The sequence below is a fragment of the Panicum hallii genome, chromosome 9 (genome assembly GCF_002211085.1).
Source record: "Panicum hallii strain FIL2 chromosome 9, PHallii_v3.1, whole genome shotgun sequence".
NCBI classification, from domain to species: Eukaryota; Viridiplantae; Streptophyta; class Magnoliopsida; order Poales; family Poaceae; genus Panicum; species Panicum hallii.
The window spans coordinates 21,041,634-21,067,730 of NC_038050.1; the positions used below are offsets into that span (position 1 = coordinate 21,041,634).

Below are 26,097 nucleotides of genomic sequence, written 5' to 3' on the forward strand. Positions count from 1 at the left end.
CTGCACTAAAGTACCAAAATGTGTACAGTTGTGATGGACGAGAAACACATTAAGATGGGATGGATGCGGCGGCGGCCTCGCTCGAGTGGCTCAAGTAGGCAGCGACATCTGCCTGGCAGGACGCACACACTGGTTGGGGTGAATTCATTTGGAAAATGGGAGGGAAACAATCGTATAGTAGTAATAGCTAGACTTGACTTGGGCATAAAAGGCCCCGCTCGGCTCAAGTATGATGGTCATTTAGATCTAGAGTTGCGCTAAATTTTATTGGCCCAAAAGAATCGATATCATGTCGGAGGTACTTTGCCACTGCCCCCGCGACACAAGACAGCAAGAAGAGGCTCGATCGTGCTCCAGCCGCCCGCCGCGACACGCTCCCCACGAGATCTCCACCGCCCGCCGCGGCAGATCCACCCAGCCGCACATCCGCCAGCACCACTTTCCCCAGATCCACCCAGCCGCACCACCAAAGTATCAGACTGCAAGTTTGGACAGCTTGTTCGGACCTCCAGACCCCCAAGCGGGTCTTGTCTGAGGTGGGAACAAATACAAGACGCGCCGCATGATCTGAGACGCGCCATCCAGTGGCGCGTCTCCCATCCGCATGATCTGAGACGCGCCATCCAGTGGCGCGTCTCCCATCCGCATGATTTGAGAGCCGCCATCCAGTGGCGCCTCTCCCATTTGTCTCAGTAAAGTAAAGCGAGACGCGTCTTGGCTATTTAACGAAAGAAATATAGTCGCGAGATGTACTACTGAACGAGATGAGCATGGCTGAAATCCCCCTCCCCAGCGTCCCGGAGACCGAGGACCTCGCCACCACCAAAATCCCCCTCCCCAGCGTGCCGGAGACCGCGGCGCTCGGCATCACCCTCCTCGGTGCATCCTCCGAGACCGCCGCGCTCCCGGAGTGCACCGCTTCGGAGATCACGGCGGTCGCCACCGGCAGATCTGCGGCGCCTCCTCCAGCGGGCTTCTCCACCACCAGCCGTAGATCTGCGACACGGGGACCATAGCTCCCTTCACCACCAACATCACCGGGCTTCTCCACCACCAGCCGCAGATCTGCGACACGGGGACCACAACGCCCTTCACCACCAACATCCCCCGCGCATAAGGATCGGGTACCCCCATTGTTGCATGTATTTGTTGGAATCGTCGTATTCTGCCTGAATCTGCATCAGCAAACCCACGAAACCCATGGAGGAAGCTTCTCTTTGTTTGCTTTAGTGGTAGTACTCTATCGATTTCTATTGTCTTACGAAACCCACGAAACACGAGCTGGTCCAGGATGAAATTTCTGAGCTGGTCGAAGCTGTTTAGCTGCTTCGGCGGCTGCCTCCCCTGCAGCGACTGTTCAGCCAACGTCACCCTAAACTGCTGTGGCTTGGGGAACAACAACGCTTACAGGGGGCAGGATGATGATTCAGCTCGCGAAGCTGCTAGCGCTCATAAGCCAGCGCCATTGCCTGATTTAATATCTATCTAATAATTAATATCGATGTAATAATAATTGCTGGATTTAGCTAGATATTGTAATGTATTGTGAGATTATTTGTATTTGAGACATTGTAATGTATTGCTGGATTTACTAATGTAATGTAATGTAAGCCGGTTCATTCGGTTTCAAGGGATTGATTCCATGTAATGTAATATGTAATGTATTGTACGCTACAGACGCACCCCCCCCCACGCCCCCCCTTTTGGGTGCCCTGGATCAATGCGAGACGTGCCTTAGTAAGGCGCGTCTCGCATTACTAAGGCTCGTCTCGCATTAATTTCTGTGGCTTTATAAAATGATCGGAGACAAGCCCTCCCACGGCGCGTCTCGCATTGAGGTGGGAATAAATGCGAGACGAGCCATGTTAAGGTGCATCTCAGATCTCAAAATGATCGGAGACGTGCCCTCCCACGGCGCGTCTCGCATTTGTCTCTTACCCTCCCCCACCCCACGCAGCGCCGCGCCCGCATTTTTAGCGCGTCTCTCTTTCTGTAGTCTGAGACGTGCCCTTAGAGGCTTGTCTCAGATTGCTTGCTCCTATTTGCTGTTTTGGCGTAGTGATAAACGACTAAACATACTGAAAATAGTACAGCATAATCAAATCATATCAGAATATACTTATGCCGAGTGATAAATACATATAAAATTTCTATCCCGGTTCCATATACGGGCAACCAGACAGGTTAGGTTCTTTATCACTGAAACTAAAGGAGGCATGAGCATGGTCCTTATGATGCATCACTGACCACAAATATTCTTTTACTGTACTATCAGTCTCAAGTGGAAACAAACTAATGCCAACGAGAGACCAAAACAATTACTAATAATCTCAAGTTGTAATGAATTAGTAACAACAATTGGGCAAACAATTAGTAGAAGAAACAGCAGAAAGGATTACTCCTCATATCCCATGAGTTACCTCCAAATGATTACTGTTTGTTGTGGCCAGTTAAAAGCTAAGTTGATACGGTGATCTGAGATCACACGAAACTAAATTTGGCGTGCTGCCTCTTTCACAGAAACAGTTCCAGGCAAGGACTTCATCAACATCCTAAAACATGAGTGATCAGGATTTCGAATGGAGGTTAACAATTATCAATGATAGAAATAAGGGAAAAGTCCACATTACAACGTTCAAATATCACAAAGTATGATTTTTGACCTACAACTACAAAACCGAACATTTGGGGCCATCCAATTGTCGAGACAAGGCAAAATTGGTCCCTTAGGTAGTTTTCCATTTTATAGAAGTATAAAAATCCTAGTTTAAATTAGAAAAATATGAAACTAGTACCAATATTTTTCTGAAAATGTAACATATTTGTTGGTACTCTATTTGTCAATTATTCGAATAGTTGTTCATATTCCTAGTGTTTTTTTACTTGTACTCACACCTATTATTTTTTAAAATAAATAAGATCTAATAACTCAAAATAAAGCAACAACAGTTAGGTTATGTTTTAAAAAAATTTGGTAGAACTTTCATATTCTTTTGGTTTAAAATTACTATTATTTGATCTTTTAGATCGAAACAGAATATTTGTAATTTTAAAGAATGGAAAATTACCTTTGAAATCACCCAATGAACTAAATTTGTCTGATTTTAATAGTTGGATGGTCTTTTGTTGTAGTTCAAGGTTAAAAACCAGACTATCGTGCTAGTTGGAAGATGGAAATTGAACTTTTTCTTAAATTTAATTATTCAAGTGCGTTTTTACTTGTGTAGTGTTCATATAACATACTATTGGAGCAAAACTCTCATACTGAATGATGAATTTTTATATATAAATTAATTTCATATTTACAATTAATTCAGGCACCATGTCCTTTTTTATAAATTATTTCTCTTTTATAAGAAATAATTTTTTGTGGACGTCCTTTTATTGGGAATATCGACATATCCGCTACATAGGGGCGTTTGTATGGGTGGACATGTATACCAAATGTTTGCGAACTAATTGTGAGGGCAGAACTAAAGTAGAATGGCAAAAGTCCAATTTGTACCGTACGATGGTCCAATTTCTACCCTTAACTATAAAATCGGATAATGGAACTATCCAACTATTCAAACCCGACAAACTTAGCATCTCTGGTGGTTTCAAAGGTGTTTCTTCATTTTATAAAAATTTAAAAAATAAAAATTAATCTATAAAATATAAATGATTATTTTAAATTGGAAATATATGAAACTAGTATCAACATTTTTCTAGGAATGAAACCTATGTATTGCTACTCTACATGTCAATCATTTTTTTCCTATTTTTAGTGTTTTTATGTTTACAATTATGCATATTATTTTTGAATATGTAAGATCGAAATAAAGCACACCAAATAGGTTAATTTTTAAAAATTTGCAAATTTTGGTACCTGTTTCATATCTTTCTAATTTAAAAATTACCTTTAAAATCATCCAAGAAGCCAAATTTATTTGGTTTTAACAGTTGGATGGCTCCCGTTATTTAATGTCAATGTTATTAGCCTAGAAACCTTCTACTCCGGTGACAAAGAGAGTTCTCTTTTCCATACTAAGCCCATAAGACATGACTTAACAGTTAATTATTAGCATAAAATATGTGCAAATATATAAAAATAATAATTTTTAATACTATCTTTTGAGATGAATTTTATCAATTCTCAAAAGTTCATCCAACGGAAATATTCAAAGACAGATTAGTGGTTAACTTTGAATGTATTAATTGAACCTAACCAAAATAACAGCTTGCTACTGATCAGATTATTACGAAAGCTAATTATAGTGGGCCGTAGCTTTTATTGGACTATATAGTTGGATTGCAGTTTTTTATGACAAAATTTGCCATCTGTAATCGGAGGACCCAATGCTTGGCCCGGAGACTTACAAATAGATTAAAAAGATAATTACAAACCACGATCATTTTTTATTCAATAATAATCTAAAGTAGACCTAAGCAAATTCAGCCCGGCCTGAGCCAGGCAGACTAAGCCTAGCTCACGAGTGCATTGGGCCGGGCGTGGCGCTAGCTTTAGCAGCCCCAAAAAATCAGGCCATACTCGGGCCGGGCCAATTGTTTGTTTTATTTATTGAAAAAAATCTTTTTTACCTCCCTAAACTTTGGGATGAATCCGTATTTCCTTGTTAGATAATGAAACCGTCCGTTTGGACTCCTCGTACTCACAGTACCGGACACGTGACCTTCCTGGTTGGTTTCTCTCAATGATTTTTCTCTTCTTCTTTTATGTTTATTTTGGCTGAATCTTTGAAAAATTATATTAAATCACAACCAAATCATAAAATAAAAAATTCAATTTTTTTGACTCCACATGAATAGATCTATGCAGTAAACATATGATATGATATAATTTAGTAAATTTTTTTGTTGTACTATTGGATATATACTTTTCGATAATTAATTCATAGATACAGTTTTCGTGGTCCAATTATGGTAAAATTTTTATGATAGACTAATCATTATATACTTGAGCTTTAGTAAAAATTTAATGCTCATTGGATCATGTATGCTTCAGCAACTAAATTCCAAGCTATATCAGAGACTCTTCAGTTGCTCAAGCATACATAATACAATGAGTATGAAACTTTTACTACAGATGAAGAATATAATGATTAGTCCACCATAAAAGTTTCACCATAATTGGATCACGGAAACTGTAGATATGAATTAATTACAAAAAAGTATGTATCTAAAAGTACAATAATTTTTTTACTAAATTATATCATATCATATGTTCATTGCATAGATATACTCATGCGGAGTCCAACAAAATTAGATTTTATATTTTATATTTTGTTTTATTATTTACTATATTTTTTTAAAATTAAACCAAAATAAATATAAAGAAAAAGGAGAAAAACCACTGAGAGAAACCAACGAGGGAGGCCATGTGTCCGGTATTGCGAGTTCGAGGAGTCTAGGCGGATGGTTTTATTGTCTAGAGAGGAAAGGTGGACTCGTCCCAAAGTCTAAGAAGGTAAAAATAACTTTTTCCTTATTTATTTTCCAACATCAAAACGTTTTGGTGGCTTGACCCGTCTTGAAGAAAGCCTGAAAATCTTGGCTCTCGACAACGAGTTTTTTTAAAAAAGGGGATAAAAAAATTCAAAAAATGGGAGCCGGGTGGGAGAAATTAGGAAAATGGGTACCTCCCGCCCTTTGAACGGGCGGAAAGGAGCCTCCCGCCCAACCATCGGGCGGGAGCCTCAAAAAAATTCCCAGGGGCCTCTTCGTGAATAAGAAAAGTTTCTTATTCGCGAAGAGGTCCCTGAAGCCGGCCTCCCGCCCGGCCAGTGGGCGGGATGCAGCCCGCGTGTTTATTATTTCATGTGAAGTGATGCTGCTGACTTGTAAAATCAATAGAAAATAGTAGGAAATTCCAAAAATTGCAAAACTAGTTTTGTTAGAAACTAGATTTTGAGCTCTACAACTTCTATTAAGTGAGTTTGATATGAAACTAAATATTTTTGAATCTATGTTAAATCTAAGATAAGAGAGTGTAATATCCATAGCTCCTACATGTTAACTTTGTTGATCCTGATTTTTGGTATGCAATCTCTATAGATTAAGTATGAATTGATATGGAATTTTCAAAACTAAGTTTGTTTTGTAATTTAAATTCTTTTAAGTTGATCAATTTAATTTGTTTTATAGTAGAATTAGCTAAATCTATTCAGTAAAGCTTATCTAATTAGATCCCCTGTTATGTTTTCTATTACACTTTTTCTTAGAATTTATGTGTCAGAATTTATGTTTCAGAAACTATTTGAAATTTAGACTTTTTTGAAATACAAGATTTATTCGCCGTACTCTTATGTATGCATATAAAATTTTAATTTAATTTTACGAAGAAGATTACAGTATCTAAAACTCGTACGAAGATAGTTAAACAATAATGTTTTGCAACGTAGAATCTAAATATTACGATAGTACAATACATATGAGCAAACAACGTTCAAATAAAATTACAACTAAATGATGCCTGATGACGTACTAGCACTCGATCGGCGACGTCTCCCACTCCTTGATGCAACCGGAGGTCTTCCATCTGTAGCATCACCTGTAGGGCCAGCTTCAGCAGAACTGGGGCCAGCATCATTGGTTGGACAACGTTTATACGTGTGTCCAATCTGATTACATGCACTGCAGCATTGTATCCTCGGACGGAGCTCTGACTCATCCATATCATTACGAATACGCCATGACTGACGGCGCCCTCTCTTAACCCGTGATGATCTTGGGTCTGGAATATATATAACAGGATTCGCTGTCTCAGTGAACGATCCAACCAAACGGAACCCATAGATCTCATACTACCAGGTGCTAGCTATTGTCTCCTTTCTGAAGTAATGTGAAACATATATATCGACTGGATGTCGAATATCCGCACAAGCAGCCATTACATGAGAACAAGGTAAGTGCAGCAACTTGGGCCTCATGCATGAGCAACAACAAGTTCCATCATACTTGAGAATGCACTCCTTTACAGGAGTTTGACGTCTCATGCCATGTCGCGCCCTGTCTTTAGGAGATACCTCAAATTTGAGCTCCTGTGTTCCACATTGCCGTATGTGGTGTAGCCGGGCGCTTTCTGCCTTCTTAGTCATATATTGCGTTACCATGAATCTAAAATTTCTATCAGGATCTCGCATGAATACCTAATTTTTAGTGAACCGCTCCCTAAAGTAATCGGTACACCCCCGGATGATGAATTCCACAATTGCAACCAGTGGAAGCCCACGAACACCTCGCAGCACCCAATTGTAAACCTCAGCGAAGTTGGTGGTCATTATGCCGTACCTTGCACCATCGGTATCAAAAAGTAACGCCCACTTCTCCTTGGGTTCATTCTCAATCCATTCAGAAAAGTTTTTCACAACTGACCCAGACCTTCTGCGAGTACGTGCAGTATCTGTTGGCAAAGGGCACAAAGCCTCTGCTTCATCCTGTACAGTTATGTTTTTTGATGCGTCATCGGCTCTTTTCTTCCCGGTCAGTTCATCAAGTTTCTGCCACTGCTTGTTAAATTTTTGCTGATTCGTCTCCTTGCATAGCCTCTTGAACATATCCATAAGGTGCTTGTTCTTGAATTGCCTGAAAAAATTTGCACCGATATGTCGCATGCACCACCTACTGCGAACATCACGCCACCTGGGCGGCTCTCCGGTCTCCACACACCCCTGCTGCAAATCTAGTATTGCCCTCAGTAAGCCGGCGTGACGATCATGAATCAGGCAGACATCTTCCCTATCCTGAACAACTGCAAGCTTAACCCGTTGCAGGAACCAGTACCAACTGTCCGTGTTCTCACTCTCAACAAAAGCAAAAGCAACAGGCAGCAATTGATTGTTTCCATCCACTCCAATAGCTGTCAGCATTTGCAATCTATACTTTCCTGTGAGAAAGGTACTGTCGATGCACAGGAGAGGCCGGCAGTGATGGAATGCGTTAATGCATGGACCCAAGCTGAAAAAGACCCGCTGCAATGTGTATGGCGGACCTTCTCCTCTGTCTAGAGTTTTCAGGTCATAATAGCTTTTAGGATTTCTCTGACACAGGACGGCCAGCAATCGAGGAACATTATCATATGCAGCCTCGAACGTACCAAACCTCATCTCCAACACCTTTTGTTTTGCACTCCACGCCTTGCTGTATGAGATAGTATACTTGTACTTTTCCTGAATGTACCTGATAATAGACTTTGGTTCATATGACAAGTTGTCTACTATCGTCCCATACATCTCATTTGCGATGAATTGCGACGTGAGGTTGCGATGGGTCTTCTGCACCCTAGGCAAATGACAAGTGTGCTGAGTGACAATGGAGCATTCCCAATAATTTTTCCATTTACCCTTATAGGCATGCACCCGCCATGGACAGCCCTCCCTCACACATACCACATCGTACTTACGAGATTTGCACTCGACTGTTTTAAACTCTCGCATAAGAGAGAGAGACCAGCACTTAACAGCTTCCATCACCTCTTCAATTGAGTGGTACCTCGCACCCTGAATAATTTCATTCTCCCTGCAATCCGAAGACCACCTAGATCCATCATCTACGACAAGATGACTGAAGTCGCTGCTTACCCAATCTTGAGGCACATCATCGTCATCATCAGACGAATCGGCATTCATTGCTTCGTCCAATTCACGTTCTTCGTCTTGCAGCTGTTCAACAATAAAGGGTATGTTCTCCCCCTCATCAGCCACGCATTGAGGTGCTGTGGTCCCACCTGCCTCAATGTTTCCCTCCTCAACTTCATCATCGATATTTTCATCCCCCGGAGCAGCTTCAATATTTATCAAAGGGTTCTGGTGCACACTGACAAGGAGTACCAGTGCCATTGCCAATGACTTGCATTTTGCAGATAATTTAACCAGTCCTCGTTGCTTGCAAGTGGCATCAGCTCCCAGATCAAAGCGTGAGTGGTACGATTTATGATGCATTGAACACTCACAGTGTGTGTCTCCTGATTAATCCTTAATCCCCTCATTAACCAGTTGCATAGGGATTCAAATGTCCTCTCGTGCGGTCTGGTAATTCCTCTGACCACACAGTTGAATTCACTTAAATCTACCCCATTTGGCCCATAAATCATATTTCCTTCTCCATAATATATACTGAAAATACCCTTCTCGGAAGACATATCTGAAAATACCGCACAGTTGAATAAACTATTCAGAATATCAATTATATTAATACACAACGACGACCCTAAGTTTCAGCGATTCTCATATTATATTTTACAAATTCTAAACTATTCAGAATATCAATTATACTAAAAACAGATAAAAATACTAAAAACTATTCAAAACATAACTACTCTAAGAAATATTTCTTAGATTCTAGTTATTTTCAACTAATTATACGGCTAGAATGAGAATATACCTCCAAATCGACGTGTGAACAGGGCTTCGCCGCTTTCTCTTCTCTCTTCCTCTCCTCTCTTTCTTTTTTTCTGATTTTTCCTGAATAAAATGAGATTTTTGGGGCTGGTTCGGCCTTATATAGCCGGAGGGGGTGGGGGACTTCCCGCCCGACCAAAGGGCGGGATGCCCCTCAGGACAACATCCCGCCCTTTGGATGGGCGGGATGCCCCCACCGGCCCCGGCAGGGACCTCTTCGCAAATAAAAATTTCACGAGGAGGCCCTCGGGGAACCTCCCGCCCGGTGGATGGGCGGGAGGTCCCCGGCCCCACGCCTCCCGCCCAATCATCGGGCGGGGTGTACCCATTTTTCAAATTTTCCCCCACCGGCACCCCTTTTCCTAATTTTATTTTTTTTTATTCTTTTTTTTAAAAAAAAAACTCTCTCGACAACTCTTTGTTGGGTGGGTTTGCCACATTTTTCGGTTTCACGGGCTTTTACGTGCCCCGGCCTGGTTTTTGTTCAGGTCTAATCTAGAGCATCATAAGCATATTTCTTTTCTCATGTCTACTCTGCACTTTATTTTCAATAAGCCCAACTCATGGTTTCCTCCAACAAGGAAATAAGCTCTATGCCTGCATGACCTAAAGTCCAAATTATTAAATGCTTATAGCTGTAAATCCCAAGTTACTAGATGTTTTCGAAATGCTACATGCTATCTTTTTATTTATATATAGCTACCCATATAAACATGTTACCTTTACTGATACTATCTGTCAAATATTACTTAAAATATTGAAAGAAAAACCATGTGAACTTAAGGAAGAAAAATGTCCTAAACCATTTATTTAAACAAATTTTATAGCTTGTTTTAGTTAACCGCTGTCTATTAGGTTAACTAATATTATTTAGAAAAATGTCCTAAACCATTTATTTAAACTCCTTATAGTTGCTATTTTTTTCACTATAAGGAGTTTATACTATAGTTTGGATATGGTTGTCAAAAAATTTATTATTACTATCATAGTTGTGGAAGAAATTGTGGTAATTGTCTTAGTATCATTGTCTTTTTATATCACTCATTTCTCTTAGATAAGGTTGAATTAATAAGATGTTAAAAATATCGTGTTAAAACCAAAACCACCGGAATATCTTTTTTTCCTCTTTCTTTTGCAAAGCTAATTAGGTTAAAAACAAAAATTTTAAAAGTTAAATAAACTGTAACAAGCCTGCTAGCTCAAGCTTAATGGCACGACGGACCATGACCACCGAAAGAATAAAGCGTCCCTGGCTTCTGTTTCTAGATTGGCTGCAATATCTTGTTGTGTGCACAATCCAACCGGACGTATGGTGGGTAATCCCACGTGCTCCCCCACGTGCCGACATAATTCCACGCCGCCCCACCACGCGACCATTACTCACTCGCCTCCCCCCTCACTCTACTCGTCGACACTCCCCACTCCACCACTCGACCCCATCGCCATCTGCTCTCATCCCTCCCCTCCACCTGCTCGTCTCGTGCCGGCGGCAAGGGCGATGGCCTCCCTCCGTGCGTCCCTCCTCCTCGCCGCGGCGCTTTGCGCGCTCGCGGCTTCGGGCGCCGCCGCGTCCCGCGACCTCCGCCCGCTCCGGGCCGTCTTCGTCGTGCGCGGCCGCGTCTGGTGCGACACCTGCCGCGCCGGGTTCGAGACCCCCGCCTCCACCTACATTGCCGGTGCGAACCCTGCTTCCCTCCTGCTCGCCCTCCTTGTTACTGATCTGGTCTCTCAATGAAGAGAAGTGAGAAAAAAACTTGTTTCTGTTCTTTCTATCTTTCCGTGATCTGATATTCTAATTTAGATGGCCTAGACGAGTAGATTGGTTTTAGGGAAATGGTGTTTGGATGGATCTACTCGTTGCATCTTTGGGATTGTCTAGTGCTGAAGTTTAACACTCTGCCAGTCTGCAGTATATCTCCTGCACGATGCTCGCACGTGTCATTGCTGCCGGGGATTTGTTCTTCATAGATCCACTTTTGTTTTTTTATTAACCGAATATCCTGGTGTCATGGTGAATTTTCAAGTTCTTCTAGTGGATCTACCAGACATGACCTTCTACTGCATACTCAATGGGTATGTGTGAAAAAATATGGGTCTCTGGACTTGAAATCTTTCGGTGGTGAATTGGCAAGCTGGATCTAAGATCAATAGGGCATGTGATCGTGTTCAATGGTTCATGGATCACGTGATTAGAACTTGGGACGGTATAATTGGTAGTACGTTGTTGGACCCTGGGGCCTGGGTCAAGCCATATTGCTCACATTTGATGATGCTGTCAATTAGTGAACCAGAATACCTGAATGTAGTCTATTTTCTGAACTTTGAAATTAAGTAATCTTAACCATGTTACACGATCATCAAACATGCATGCTGATCTGTACAGAGATTATTCAGCTGTCTGCCTCAGCAATTAATAGTTCAAATACTGGACACAAATAGAAACACTCTATCCTCACTAAGAAAAATTTATTGGCTGTAAAATTTCAGTTAATGACAAATTTGCAATAGGGCAGTGATGTTGAGTATCTCCAACTTGCATCCAAACGAAGTCAAGATTTATCCTCCTGGACAAGATTTGATGAAATTGACTGAATATCTTAGTTTTGTTAGTAATCCTAGCATATCTCGCATTTCTGTTTTGCATGTGCATGCACACGAGGACCGGCTTGTGGTTTCCGAGTGTGTAGGAAGTCATGGACGAGAATCGCTCGGCATGAACTGGAGCATGCAAGCTATGGCCGGCCGTTGCGGCGCATGGGGATGGACGTGCGGACTCAGCGCAACTGTGGGCGTCGTGGCTTGCATCTCATTGTTCTGTAATCCAATAAATAGTAATACAATCCCAGAAAACGCTGCGCCCTTTTGCAGCACCAAAACCCACTGTGTTCGTGTTGAGTTTTGCTCGTGTTCTTGCTCGTCGCTCATCGTGGTCTGCTCGCCGGCACACACCGCCATCCAGTGACTGACAAGTGGCATCAGAGCCGTAAGAAGGGACCTGCACCGCGATGACATCGCCGCCGCGCCGTGGCTGGACGCCGCCGCGTCGTGGCCGGACGCCGCCGCCGATCAAGGTCGGCACGTCCGGGGGCAACAAGACCCCGTCGCCGAAAGGCAAGACGCCGCAGCGCACGCCTTCCTCAAGCCGATCTCCACCGCACCAATCTCCACCGCGCCGATCGCACACGCACGACGCACGTCGCTCGCGCACCCGGGATGCACGCCGTCCGCGGGAAATCGTCGTCGAGCGCATCATCCGAGATGGTGGAAGCTCCGGCAGCTGGCCGCAATTAACGAAGACGAACTACCATGAGTGGTCACTTCGCATGCAACTGAAGATGCAAGCGCGCCACCTGTGGGACGCCGTCAAGTTCGCCGACGCCGACTACGACGATGACCGCAGCGCGCTCGACGCGATTTGCAGCAGCGTTTCGGCGGAGATGATCCCGATCTTGGTGGCCAAGCAGTCCGCCAAGGAAGCCTGGGAGGCCATCAAGACTCTCCGCATCGGCGACGACCGTGTGCGGAAGGCAACGGCACAAAACCTCCGCACCGAGTACGAGTCCATCGCCCTCCGCGACGGTGAACCCATCGAGGACTTCGCCTTGCGTCTGACCGGCATCGTGCAGCGCCTGGCGACGTTGGGTGACCCGGAGCCTGACGAGAAAGTGGTGGCCAAGTACCTGCGTGTCGTTCGCCCAAGGTATAAGCAACTGGTCATCTCAATCGAAACCCTGCTTGACATTTCTCAGCTCTCCATCGAGGAAGTCACTGGCCGCCTCAAGGCCGCTGACGACGTCGAGCCCGCTCCGGTGCACACCGCGAGCGGCAAACTGATGCTCACAGAGGAGCAGTGGGTGGAGAAGTACAAGAAAAGGGCGTCGGAGCCTGGCCATGGCGGTTATGGCTCCGGCGGACGCGGCTCTGGCGGTCGCACCTCTGCACGCCCGCCGCCGGACGATCCCTGTCCGCGGTGTGGTAGGAATGGCCACTGGGCCCGCGACTGCCCCAGCAAGAAAAAGGAGCAGCCAGCACAACAGGCCCATGTGGCCCAAGAAGAAGAGGCCACTCTAATGCTTGCCATCGATGTGGCCCAGGAGGAGGACGTCTCTCCTTCTCCGCAGCCGCCGCTGCCTGCACCTGCGGCACTCCCTGAGCTCCACCTCTTGGAGAAGAAGGTCCACCCCGAGCTCGACGATGCGGCGGATCGAGACCCAACGCGCTGGATCCTGGATACCGGCGCGTCCAACCACATGTCCGGGTCCCGCGCCGCGTTCGCCGACCTCGACACCGGCGTCACCGGCGCCGTGCGATTTGGGGATGGCTCCGTCGCCCGCATCGAGGGCACCGGCACGGTGCTCTTCCACTGCAAGAACGGCGAGCACCGGGCGCTCGGGAACGTCTACTTCCTCCCTCGCCTCACCGCCAACATCATCTCCGTCGGGCAACTCGACGAAGGCGGGTACAAGGTGCTGGTGGAGGACGGCGTGATGCAGGTGCGAGATGAAGACCGGCGCCTACTCACCAAGATTCCTCGGAGTCCAGGCTGGCTATACAACCTCGACGTCACCATTGCGCGCCCGGTGTGCCTCGCGGCGCGCACGGACGACGACGCCTGGAGGTGGCACCAGCGGTTCGGCCACATCCACTTCGCCGCACTGCGCAAGATGGGGCGCGAGGAGCTGGTCCGCGGGCTGCCCGTCATCGACCAGGTGCAGCAGATCTGCGACGCGTGTCTCGCCGGCAAGCAGAGGAGGATGCCCTTCCCTCAGAAGGCGCTCTGGCGTTCCACGGAGCCACTCCAGCTCCTCCATGGAGACATTTGCGGTCCCATCACTCCGGCGACCCCGAGTGGTAACAAGTATTTCCTTTTGCTTGTCGATGACTACTCACGTTTCATGTGGCTCTCCCTGCTGCCATCCAAAGACGCCGCGGCCACCGCCATCAAGAACATCCAAGCTGCGGCGGAACGCAAGAGCGGCAAGAAGCTGCTGATGCTCTGCACTGACCGTGGCGGAGAGTTCGCAGCCTCCGACTTCATCAACTACTGCGCCCAACTCGGCATCCGCAGGCAGCTCACGGCGCCGTACACGCCTCAACAGAACGGCATCGTCGAGCGCCGCAACCAAACCGTGGTGGGCACAGCCAGAAGCATGATGAAGGCCAAGTCTCTCCCTGTTGTGTTCTGGGGGGAGGCGGTGTCGACGGCGGTCTACCTCCTGAATAGATCCTCCTGCAAGGCGATCGGTGGGCGCACCCCCTATGAGCTCTAGAACGGGCACACGCCATCAATCCAGCACCTGAGGACGTTCGGCTGCATCGCCCACACGAAGGTGAACACACCGCATCAGAAGAAACTCGACGACCGCAGCCGTCGCATGGTGTTCGTCGGCTACGAGCCGGGGTCCAAGGCCTACCGGGTCTACGACCCTTCGACACGACGCGTCCACATCAGCCGCGATGTCATCTTTGATGAAGCAGCGGCGTGGGCATGGTCTGCAGTGGATCCCGCCGAGCCGAACGACTTCATCATCGAGGAGCTGGACCAGCAGGACCCCTCCGTGATCATCACCTCCAGAACGACTACAGAGGTCTCCCCTGCGTCAAGCTCGAGGTCCCTGGCTTCATCGGGCGCGGTGTCACCAGGTCCATCGGGCGCGGCCGCGTCCTCAGCTTCAGGCACGCCCATGGCTGGTTCACCGGCAACCCACAGCACTCCACCAGCACCCGGCTCCTTGGCACAACCTCAAGTGGAGTTCGCATCTCCACCAGGAGCCGGAACGGAGGACTACCTCGACGCTGATCACGACGACGACGCTCCTCTCCGCTTCCGCCGCATCGACAACGTGCTCGGGGAAGCTGAGACGCCTGAGCTCGCCCACCGCGATCTGGATGAGCGCCTGCTGTTGGCAAGCGACGCCGAGCCAGCCTCCTTCGAAGAAGCAATGCGCCACGACTGCTGGCGCCACGCCATGCTCGACGAGATGACCTCCATCGAGGCCAGCGGCACATGGAGACTGGTTGAGCCGCCGGCGCGTACCAGGCCAATTGGCCTCAAGTGGGTGTTCAAGACTAAGAAGGACGCTGCCGGCATCGTCACCAAGCACAACGCCCGCCTCGTCGCAAAGGGCTATGTACAGCGGCAGGGCATTGACTTTGACGAGGTTTTTGCCCCTGTCGCGCGCCTGGAATCAGTTCGGCTCCTGCTCGCGCACGCCGCCTGTCAAGGATGGGCCGTCCACCATATGGACGTGAAGTCGGCGTTCCTGAACGGAGTGCTTCAGGAGGAGGTGTACGTCGAGCAGCCTCCCGGCTTCGTCCTCCGCGGCCATGAGAACAAGGTGCTCCATCTCGTCAAAGCACTCTACGGACTGCGTCAAGCTCCACGGGCGTGGTATGCCAAACTCGACGAGTCTCTCATCGGGCTCGGGTTTCGGAGGAGCGGCTCAGAACATGCCGTCTACCTGCGCGGGATTGGAGCTCGCCGGCTGGTGGTCGGGGTCTATGTCGATGACCTCATAATCACTGGTGGAAACCAAGTCGACATCGACACCTTCAAGGATCAGATGAAAGCTACATTCAAGATGAGCGATTTGGGTCTGCTCCACTACTACCTTGGCCTGGAGGTGTCCCAGACTGAGGCTGGGATCACCATCTGCCAAAGCTCCTATGCAGCCAAGATCCTGGAGACAGCAGGACTGATGGGCTGCAAACCCAGCGCGACGCCAATGGAACCTCGCCTGAAACTCAGCAAGGTGAGCTCGGCCCCTGCTGTTGATCCCACCATGTATCGTAGTGTGGTGGGCTCCCTGCGGTACTTGGCGAACACAAGACCCGACTTGGCGTACTCAGTGGGCTTCATCAGCCGGTTCATGGAGAATCCAACCACTGAGCACCTGGTGGTCATGAAGCGGGTGCTGCGCTATGTTGCAGGCACTCTGCACTTTGGGTGCCACTACAAGAGGAAGAAGGATCCCCAGCTTGTCGGCTACAGCGACAGCGACATGGCTGGGGACATTGACACGCGCAAGAGCACCTCAGGCATCCTCTTCTTCCTTGGCGACAACATCATCACCTGGCAGTCACAGAAGCAAAAGATTGTGGCGCTGTCTTCATGCGAAGCTGAGTACATTGCAGCATCGACAGGAGCATGCCAGGGGATGTGGCTGGCACGGCTGCTCGCCGAACTCAAAGGCGAGGAGGCCAACACCGTCACCTTGAAGATCGACAACGAGTCTGCCATCGCACTCAGCAAGAACCCTGTCTTCCATGATCGCAGTAAGCATATCGACATTCGTTATCATTTCATCCGTGAATGCGTTGAAGAGGACAGGGTGAGACTCCAGTCTATTGGGACAACGGAGCAACTGGCGGACATTCTTACCAAAGCTCTGGGGCGTGCACACTTTTGTGAGATGCGTTCCAGAATTGGTGTTGTGGATGTACAGCATATACACTAGGATTAGGAGGAGAATTTGTTAGTAATCCTAGCATATCTCGCATTTCTGTTTTGCATGTGCATGCACACGAGGACCGGCTTGTGGTTTCCGAGTGTGTAGGAAGTCATGGACGAGAATCGCTCGGCATGAACTGGAGCATGCAAGCTATGGCCGGCCGTTGCGGCGCATGGGGATGGACGTGCGGACTCAGCGCAACTGTGGGCGTCGTGGCTTGCATCTCATTGTTCTGTAATCCAATAAATAGTAATACAATCCCAGAAAACGCTGCGCCCTTTTGCAGCACCAAAACCCACTGTGTTCGTGTTGAGTTTTGCTCGTGTTCTTGCTCGTCGCTCATCGTGGTCTGCTCGCCAGCACACACTGCCGTCCAGTGACTGACAAGTTTGCCCTAGGCCCCTAGGTAGTGGTAGGTTATTAATCTTAACCTGTATAATTGGCTGTAGTTCTGGGCTTCTGGCAGGATGATTGCTATCCTTTGTTTTAGCAAGGCAGTTGACTTTTGTTTTGACGGAACTGGGAAGTCGAACTTCACTTGAAATTCAACTGCTATATGCTTTTTCACCCCAAAAAAAGAATCAATGTCGAATTTAGTCATCTTGCCTGCATACTGTAATAGATCTTAAAAAATTGGAATAGTGGTATTCAAAACCGTAGGGTCTTATAAATCAGGTGCAACTACAAAGGAGTATTGAGAGAAACATGTGCACATGTGTAAAGTGAAAACAGTTTATGCTACTGAAACATATCCCTTTCCCTCTTTGGTCTTAAGTTGTAGACAACCATGCTATGGAAAATTGAGGGATTTAAATTTAATTCCCTCTTTCAAATAATTTATAACCATTTCTGGCTGTAAGTGTTATTTGGGTCCCTAAATCTAATCTCTTTTAGGGAAATTTTTACTTTTATCAATACTAATTAAGATGGTATTTATAGAAATAAACAACAAAATGATTACAACAACAACAACAACTTAGCCTTTTGTCCCAAGCAAGTTGGGGTAGGCTAGAGATGAAACCCACATAAAACAAGAATAAGAAACACAAAAAGGGCACAAGCCAAAGGAAGAGTTAGGGGTTAAACAAAAAGTAACAAAGGTCACGGTTCAGGTACGTTAATTGCTAATCTCCAAGCGCTCCTATCCATAGCTAATTCCTTAGCGTTATTCCACTCCTTAAGGTCTCTCTTAACCGTCTCGTCCCAAGTTAGTCTAGGTCTACCTCTACCTCTCTTTACATTATCGCCCCGCTTTAAAACTCCACTACGCATCGGCGCCTCGGGAGGCCTCCGTTGTACACGTCCAAACCATCTCAACCGATGTTGAATCAACTTCTCCTCGATAGGTGCCACCCCGACCCTATCTCGAATCTCTTCGTTCCGGACTCTATCCCTTCTTGTATGCCCGCAGAACCAACGCAGCATACGCATCTCTGCTACACTCAGTTGCTGGACATGTCGCCTTTTTGTAGGCCAACATTCAGCACCGTATAGCATCGCCGGGCGAATCGCCGTCCTATAGAACTTACCTTTTAGCCTCTGTGGCACCTTCTTGGCATAGAGGACGCTAGAAGCCTGCCGCCACTTCAACCAACCGGCTGAAATTCTATGCCTAACATCTTCATCAATGTCTCCATCTTTCTGAAGCATTGATTCTAGATACCGAAAAGTATCCTTCTTGGCCACCACTTGACCTTCGAGGCTACGTCCCCATCCTCATGCCTAGTCGGGCTAAAGTCGCACATCATATGCTCGGTCTTGGTCCTACTCAGTCTGAACCCCCTCGACTCTAACGTGTGTCTCCACAGCTCTAACTTCATATTAACCTCTGCCCTACTCTCGTCAACTAGCACCATATCATCAGCAAGGAGCATACACCAAGGAATATCACCCTGTATGTCCCTTGTGACCTCATCCATCACCAAAGCAAATAGATAAGGGCTCAATGCTGACCCCTGATGTAGTCCTATTTTAATTGGAAAGTCACTGGTATCACCATCACATGTTCGAACACAAGTCATCGCATCCTCGTACATATCCTTGATGAGGGTAATATACTTTGTGTTTTTCCAAGGCCCACCACATGACGTCTCTCGGTACTTTGTCATACGCCTTCTCTAGGTCAATAAAGACCATGTGTAAGTCCTTCTTCTCCTCTCTATATCTCCCCATCAACTGTCGTACTAAGAAAATCGCCTCCATGGTCGACCTCTCAGGCATGAACCCAAACTGGTTTTGGGTCACCTTTGTCAATCTTCTTAGGCGATGCTCGATAACCCTCTCCCAAAGCTTCATCGTATGGCTCATCAGCTTAATCCCCCGGTAGTTAGTACAACTTTGAACATCTCCCTTGTTCTTGAAGATCGGTACTAATATACTTCTCCTCCATTCCTCCGGCATCTTGTTTGACCGGAAAATTAGGTTAAAAAGCTTAGTTAACCATACTACCGCCCTCTCGCCCAGGCATCTCCACACCTCAATGGGGATGCCATCAGGACCCATCGCTTTACCTCCCCTCATCCTTTTCAAAGCCTCCCCGATCTCTGTCTCCTGAATCCTCCTCACAAAGCGTCTGTTGGTATCATCAAATGAGTTGTCCAACTCGAAGGTAGGATCCTCATTTTTCCCATTAAACAACTTGTCGAAGTATTCTCGCCATCTGTCCTTGATCTCCTCATCCTTCACCAGAAGTCGATCTGTCCCATCCTTGATGCATTTGATTTGGTTTATGTCCCTTGTCTTCCTCTCGCGGGTCCTAGCGATCCTATAAATGTCCTTCTCTCCTTCCTTCGTACCTAGCCGTTGATAAAGGTCATCAAAAGCCTGACCTTTCGCTACACTTACAGCTCGCTTTGCAGACCTCTTCGCTAATCTATAGCCCTCGATGTTGGTTGCGCTCTTGTCGAGGTGAAGGCGTTTGAAACACTCCTTCTTCTTAACCTTTGCACCTCGTCATTCCACCACCAAGTCTCTTTCACTTCCCACTTGCCTCCCCTACTCACACCAAACACTTCTGAAGCCACCTTCCGAACACATGTCGCCATCTTTAGCCACATATCATCTACATCTGCTCCTTCTTCCCAAGGCCCCTCGCCTAGCATCCTCTCCTTAAACTTTTATGCCTCTTCCCCTCTAAGCTTCCACCACTTCGTTCTCGCAATCTTGGCACGTTTGTCCCGGTGGGCACGTACCCGAAAATGAAAATCCGCCATCACAAGCTTGTGTTGGGGGACAACACACTCCCCAGGTATCACCTTACAATCTAAGCAGGCACGTCTATCCTCTCTCTTAGCAAGGATAAAGTCGATTTGGCTCGAGTATTGTCCACTATGGAAGGTCACTAGATGGGACTCCCTCTTTCTAAAGAGGGTATTCGCTAACAGCAGGTCGTAGGCCAACGCAAAATTCAAAACATCCTCCCCCCTTGTTCCTACTACCATACCCGAAACTCCCGTGTACTCGCTCATATCCTACATTAGTCGCACCCACGTGGCCATTGAGGTCTCCTCCTATGAAGAGCATCTCACTGATAGGCACGGTACTAACCATGCTATCAAGGTCTTCCCAAAACTGACTCTTGGAGCTCTCACTAAGACCTACTTGAGGGGCATAGGCACTGATCACATTCAGAACCAAATCTCCAATGACCAACCGCACAAGGATAATCCGGTCGCCTTGCCTCCTAACATCTACAACTCCATCCTTAAGGCTCTTATTGATCAAGATGCCTACACCATTCCTACCCGAAGTTGTCCCGTGTACCAAAGCTTGAAGCCACAACCCTCCACCTCCTTCGCTTTCTGGCCCTTCCATTTAGTCTCTTGCACGTATAGAATATTTACACGCCTCCTAATTGCTACATCGACTAGTTCCAACTATCTAGACGAATCCTAGTTGGCTCGGCTAGCTTCCTTACCCTTCGCACCCGTCGAGAGAAATGCGAAGACCCTTGCTCATTTTTCACTACACCCGGGCGCAGATGTAGCGCGCCACAGAGGCTGCGACGACCCGACCCTTTCTTACTTATCATCATACCTGGATCACGATACGATGCGCCCCTGAGGGGATGACGACCCGGCCCTTGCCCATTTAACACCACACTCGGGTTCCGATGTAGCGCGTCGCTAAGAGGGTTACGCCCCAACAAATTTCTTATGGGTTTCATTTCCATTAGAGTGGCTGATTTTTTACGCTGGTTCGCCAAACCTAACACAACCCTTCACATTTTCTCATCGCGGGCTTGGGACCGGCAAAGGCAGTGTTAAACAACAAAATGATTAATTTCTGAAAATATGTGTTTGTCGTCAAATCGTTGGATGAAACTGGAGTTTTTGTCCAACAACGGGTAGATGAAACTAAATTCCGTCCAGTGAGCGGACACAATTAAATTCGTCTAGCTAAAAAAGACAAAGTTGCATGATGAAACTAAATTTCATCCATGCATGGAGATATCTGGCACTAGGCCTCAATGAGACACTATTTGATCAATCAATATATAATTGTCTCAATCAATATAGAATTGTCTCATCTATGAAAAATGGAACTAAAACAAATACTGAAAGCAAAATTGACATGGAGCTATAGGTGCAAGCAATCAAGAAAGAAAATCCAAGATCGCAGTCGCTCCTCAACTGTTTGACAGACTCAACATGCACGGCTGCACGGGGGAAGAACCCAACGAACCTATGAGCTTAGCCCGATGCAAAACTGAAGGACCACGCCCGCGCAGGGACTCCGCCATCACAATCTCATGTCAGCTGGCGTAGTTCGGCCCCGCCGCCTCATCCTAGGGCCATCGCCGCACCAGGTGCAGACCGGCCCCTTCGTTGTCTGCTAGCCGCTCGTTGGCCTCCGTCTCAGCGTTCTGTGGATGGATAAGGTCAGACAGGTGTATGCGTGCGACAAAACCATGAGGGAAAGGCGATGCCGTGGGCTAGGCCATCCAATTTCGTTTGCCGGGCCGATGAAGTCTATTTTCATCCGTTGGGCCAATTGGATTTCATCCGATCAAGACGAAAACTGTATTTCATCTAACCATACGGTAAAATCACTAATTTCGTCTACCAATTGGACGAAATTTTGTTTTCTTCTAATGAGCAGATGATATAAGCATATTTTTGTAAATTTGTCATTAGAAGATTTATTTAAGTATTAGAATTAAAAAAATTATAATTCTTCTTTTAGAAAGCTCGGTCAGGCCTGACCTGGAGATTCTCGAAATATTGCTTATTGAAAATGATGGTCCCTATATATTGCAATATAGTTAATTGGATCCTAATCTTTTCGCTTTTTATAAAGTTGGGCTAGGCTAGGTATAATGATTTTTGGAATATTGTAGTACGTTTCATGGTGTGCACGTTGCATCTAGAATGTGATACTATAAATTTAGAGCTCTTTTATAGGGTACCCACAAATCATTCTGAACCATCCAATCTCAATCGGATGGCCAGATCTATTTATATTCGATTGACACATTGGAGGGATTTCAACTGCTTGACCGAATCAGGCAGTCAATGCTGCATGAGCAGCATAAGGGGCAACGGCTAGTTATACTGTAACCATACTCCATACAATTTCTCATCACACGTCAATTAATCTCCCATGTATTGGCAGCCAGAATTTTGCTTCTCCCATCCGCTACATGTCCAAATCCACACATCCCCTTGCCGTGAAATCAATTTTGTTTGTTTCCTTATATGAAGCTGGATGGATCATGCACTCAGTTGATCGTATTTTCTCTCTTTTCCCTTGCATGGACCGATCAGTAAAGCTCAAGATTAATGATTGTATCCATGAAAGCTCAATGTTAGTTCTGAGGGTTTTTCTAATGGAAGGATTGATTTGGGCAGCAAAACAGCTCACTCAATTAAGATCTATCAGTATTTGAAGCGTGGAAAAGGCTGATGATTTAAAGCTATCATCTTCTTCTCCCCATTATGATCGTATGTAACTTTCCTCCATTGGTAGCTGTGAGGTTTCCTAGATTAGGCAAGCGATTGTTGGCTGTGTGTGGCGTGAGCAAGATTTGAGGCATCGTTAGTTAGTCAAGAAATATTGTTATTTGTGATAAAACAATAACGTATAATACCCATTATAACTAATGGTTAGATTTGGTTTCTGCTTCCTGCTACTTGGTAGAGTAGAAGGTACTGTAATATATTGAATACTGAAAAAAGAAGCAGCACTACTTTAATACAGTCATGGTTGGAAACAGAAAAATCTTTTATGGCTTAAAATTATACAGCCTGGTTCTCATAACTTTTATGTTCTACTCTAATTGGTTGGGAGGACCAACTGAAAAGGTTGAAAATTAGAGCTGAGTGAACGAATTGATAGCATCCATTTTTCAGTCATGGCATTTCTTTCTTTCTTTGTCAACTGTTGTTAATATGCATTGGTTGTTACTTCAGGAGCAAAGGTAAGAGTTGACTGCAGATCGAAAACTTCTGGAGTGAAGACATGCAGCTTTGAGGGGCACACTGATGGCACTGGCACTTACAACATCCTCGTCGCCGATGAGCACGAGCATGAGCTCTGTGAGTCCGTCCTCGTCAGCAGTCCGGACATGAGGTGTGCTACGACCGTGCCTGGTCGGGAGAGGGCCCCTGTCTTCCTCACCAGCAAGAATGGTGTGGCCTCTAATGTTCGTATGGCCAATGCTCTGGGATTCCAAAAGGACGTTGCTCTACCCAGATGTGCGCAGATCCTCAAGATGTATGAGGATGAGGACGACCGTGTTTAATGGTTGAGAGTTTGACACTGCTCGGTGAGCTATATATTTACCTTGTGTCTGAAGTGTCCTTGAACCTCTATATCTATTACGAGGACCAACCACATTATTGCCTGTTAGTTTAGCACTTTGATTATGTATGTTTATCTGCAGTTGAACTGCGAATGTTATCAGCTACTAAATCTACCTGGCTAATATAGTGTTGTTGTTGTCTGGTATAGATGAGGTACTGGAATAGTTTTTACAAGAGTATACATTGTTTTGTTTGAGAAATGAGAGAGTAGTGGAAGTCAAGCTTCGGAGCTCTGCAACTACAACCAGTCATTTCATACTGGGTTTTGTTGTAGAGCGCTGGGAACCAAAGCTTCAAAACTCTGCATGCTACTTAAAAAAACTCGATCGTCCCCACTGACTTTGCTTTAAGAAGGGGCCCACCGAAGCCTGGCCCGGGGAGGAATCTCACCAGCGTCTGCTTCTTTAGCAGCCTGGAACCCATCTGCATCCGTTGCACAGGGAGGTGGCCACAAACGCAGCACGGGTTGGAGCCCTAGGTGGGTGGCACCTCTACTGGATGCACTACCACTGAGTTACACGCTCATTTGCTCTACATGCTACTTAACATTCACATGTTCTTTGTCTAATTTGCCGTGTCTCTGATTGAACCAATTGTACTGGGTGTATCTTCACTTGCATGAAATGGCGAACTTTTTTGAGATTTGAGGATTGCCTATGGCCTATGGGGGTCTTTTGCCTTGGAGAAATTGGTACCTGGGAGATTAAACAAACACTGATGATTATGAGGACGCATTCACTTGCTTCATGGTGCTGGAGACATCAAGAAGCTGGACCTGGCGTGGTGACCTTGCTGGATCAAGCTTGATCGGCAACAGAGTAACTGAAATTCTTTTCCTTCTTTTTTCGTTTCAGAAAACGCCATGTGTTGAGGGAGTGAGGCCAGCGGCCGGGGACCAAGCTTGGAGAGCCAGGGAGCTCGACGCCCCCTAACTCTACCAACCCAGCAAGCGTTATGGATGTATTCGGATCGGATACGGATGAAATCTGATTCGGATTACCACATTTTAATTCGTATTCAAATACAAACACAAATCTTATCGGATACGAATACAAAACAAATAGTTCAAATTCAGGTTCCGATTCGAATACCTTCTCGATTTGGAAGATAGCGTCACAGTGAATACCAATTTGTTCCATCAATGCTTTTGTAGTAGATTAAAGTTATTATACAATTAATGAGTAAAGGGTCAGTATATAGGACATTTGCATAAACGTAGCTAATAAAAAATAACAAAGTAATCTATGTATAATTTTTATAATCAAATATGTCAAATTAATTATAGATATAAAGTAAATAAATATTTTCATAAATATGTCAATACCTAATAATTAACACATATAAAATAATGATTTCATCATTAGATAGATAAGTAAATTAACACACATAAAATAGTTTTATCATTAAATAACTAAATTTAATCTTTTAAATCATTAGTAATATTAGAATTAATATTATTAGACAAACTAGGTTTGTGCCCGTGCGTTACTACAGGCAATACAAATCATAGATAAATAGCATTATAATATTATTGGAAAGCAAACAATTTAGTAAACAACGTAAATTACACTTAGACTATAGATGATGTATGGCATTATGAGAAATATATGCAACACATCTAATTTTATTCATGAACCGTACAATTCATCTCATATTCATTCATATTGCGGGATAAAAAAAAACGAATCTCAAGGGGAGCCAACCATTGAGTTATAAAGGGGTTCACCATTGCAATCTAATCTTTATGTAGAGTGTTGCGGCGCAATTCTCGACGTGCTTTGTACTGGTCCTTTTTTGCCTGCTTTTTTTCCGGCCTCATATTACGTGCGTTATGAAGATCACGTATTGCTTGCCTCTGCTTAGGTGTCATATTTGCATACCGTGCTCTTATCTTTAGCGCGCCTTGTTTCTATTTGCTCATCCGTTAAATCTTGTCTATGTTGTACCTCTAAAAACGAAGGATCATAAGACATATTTCATCAATAATCAAATAATAAAATTAAAAAATATCAAAAGTAATTGTTTTGTACCTAGCAAGTGTCAGACCCGGGCTCATGGGACTATTCACATAGCGTACATTTTCTAGGATAAGGGATAGGACATGGTCTACATCCTACATCTGTTGTAACTACTCGTAGTGTAGTAGGACTACTCATACAACAGCAAAACTAGTCGGAGACAATAGGAAACTACTAGAAAAGTACTCGGGTAGGACTTTTGTGCTCGTACACGACTAGGATTTTCATGTAATCCTGTCCCCCCAGATTATATAAGGGCGGACAGGGGCTCCCTCCAAACAGGAGATCATCACCTAAGACAATACAAACCACACAAGACGTAGGATATTACGCTCTCGGTAGCCCGAACCTGTCTAAACCTTGTGTTCCTTGCACCTTCAAGTTTCTGATCTTGGCAACACTCTATCTACAAACTCACCACCTCGGG

General features: G+C 45.7%; 1 protein-coding gene across 1 annotated transcript; it reads left to right on the forward strand.

Moving 5' to 3' along the window:
• Positions 1–10,800: 10,800 nt before the first annotated feature.
• LOC112872619 (pollen-specific protein C13) lies at positions 10,801–23,799 on the forward strand. Its single transcript, XM_025935679.1, has 2 exons — positions 10,801–11,074; positions 23,260–23,799. The coding sequence occupies exons 1-2, from the start codon at positions 10,897–10,899 to the stop codon at positions 23,589–23,591; spliced, it is 510 nt and encodes a 169-aa protein (XP_025791464.1). The 5' UTR covers positions 10,801–10,896; the 3' UTR covers positions 23,592–23,799.
• Positions 23,800–26,097: the final 2,298 nt, after the last annotated feature.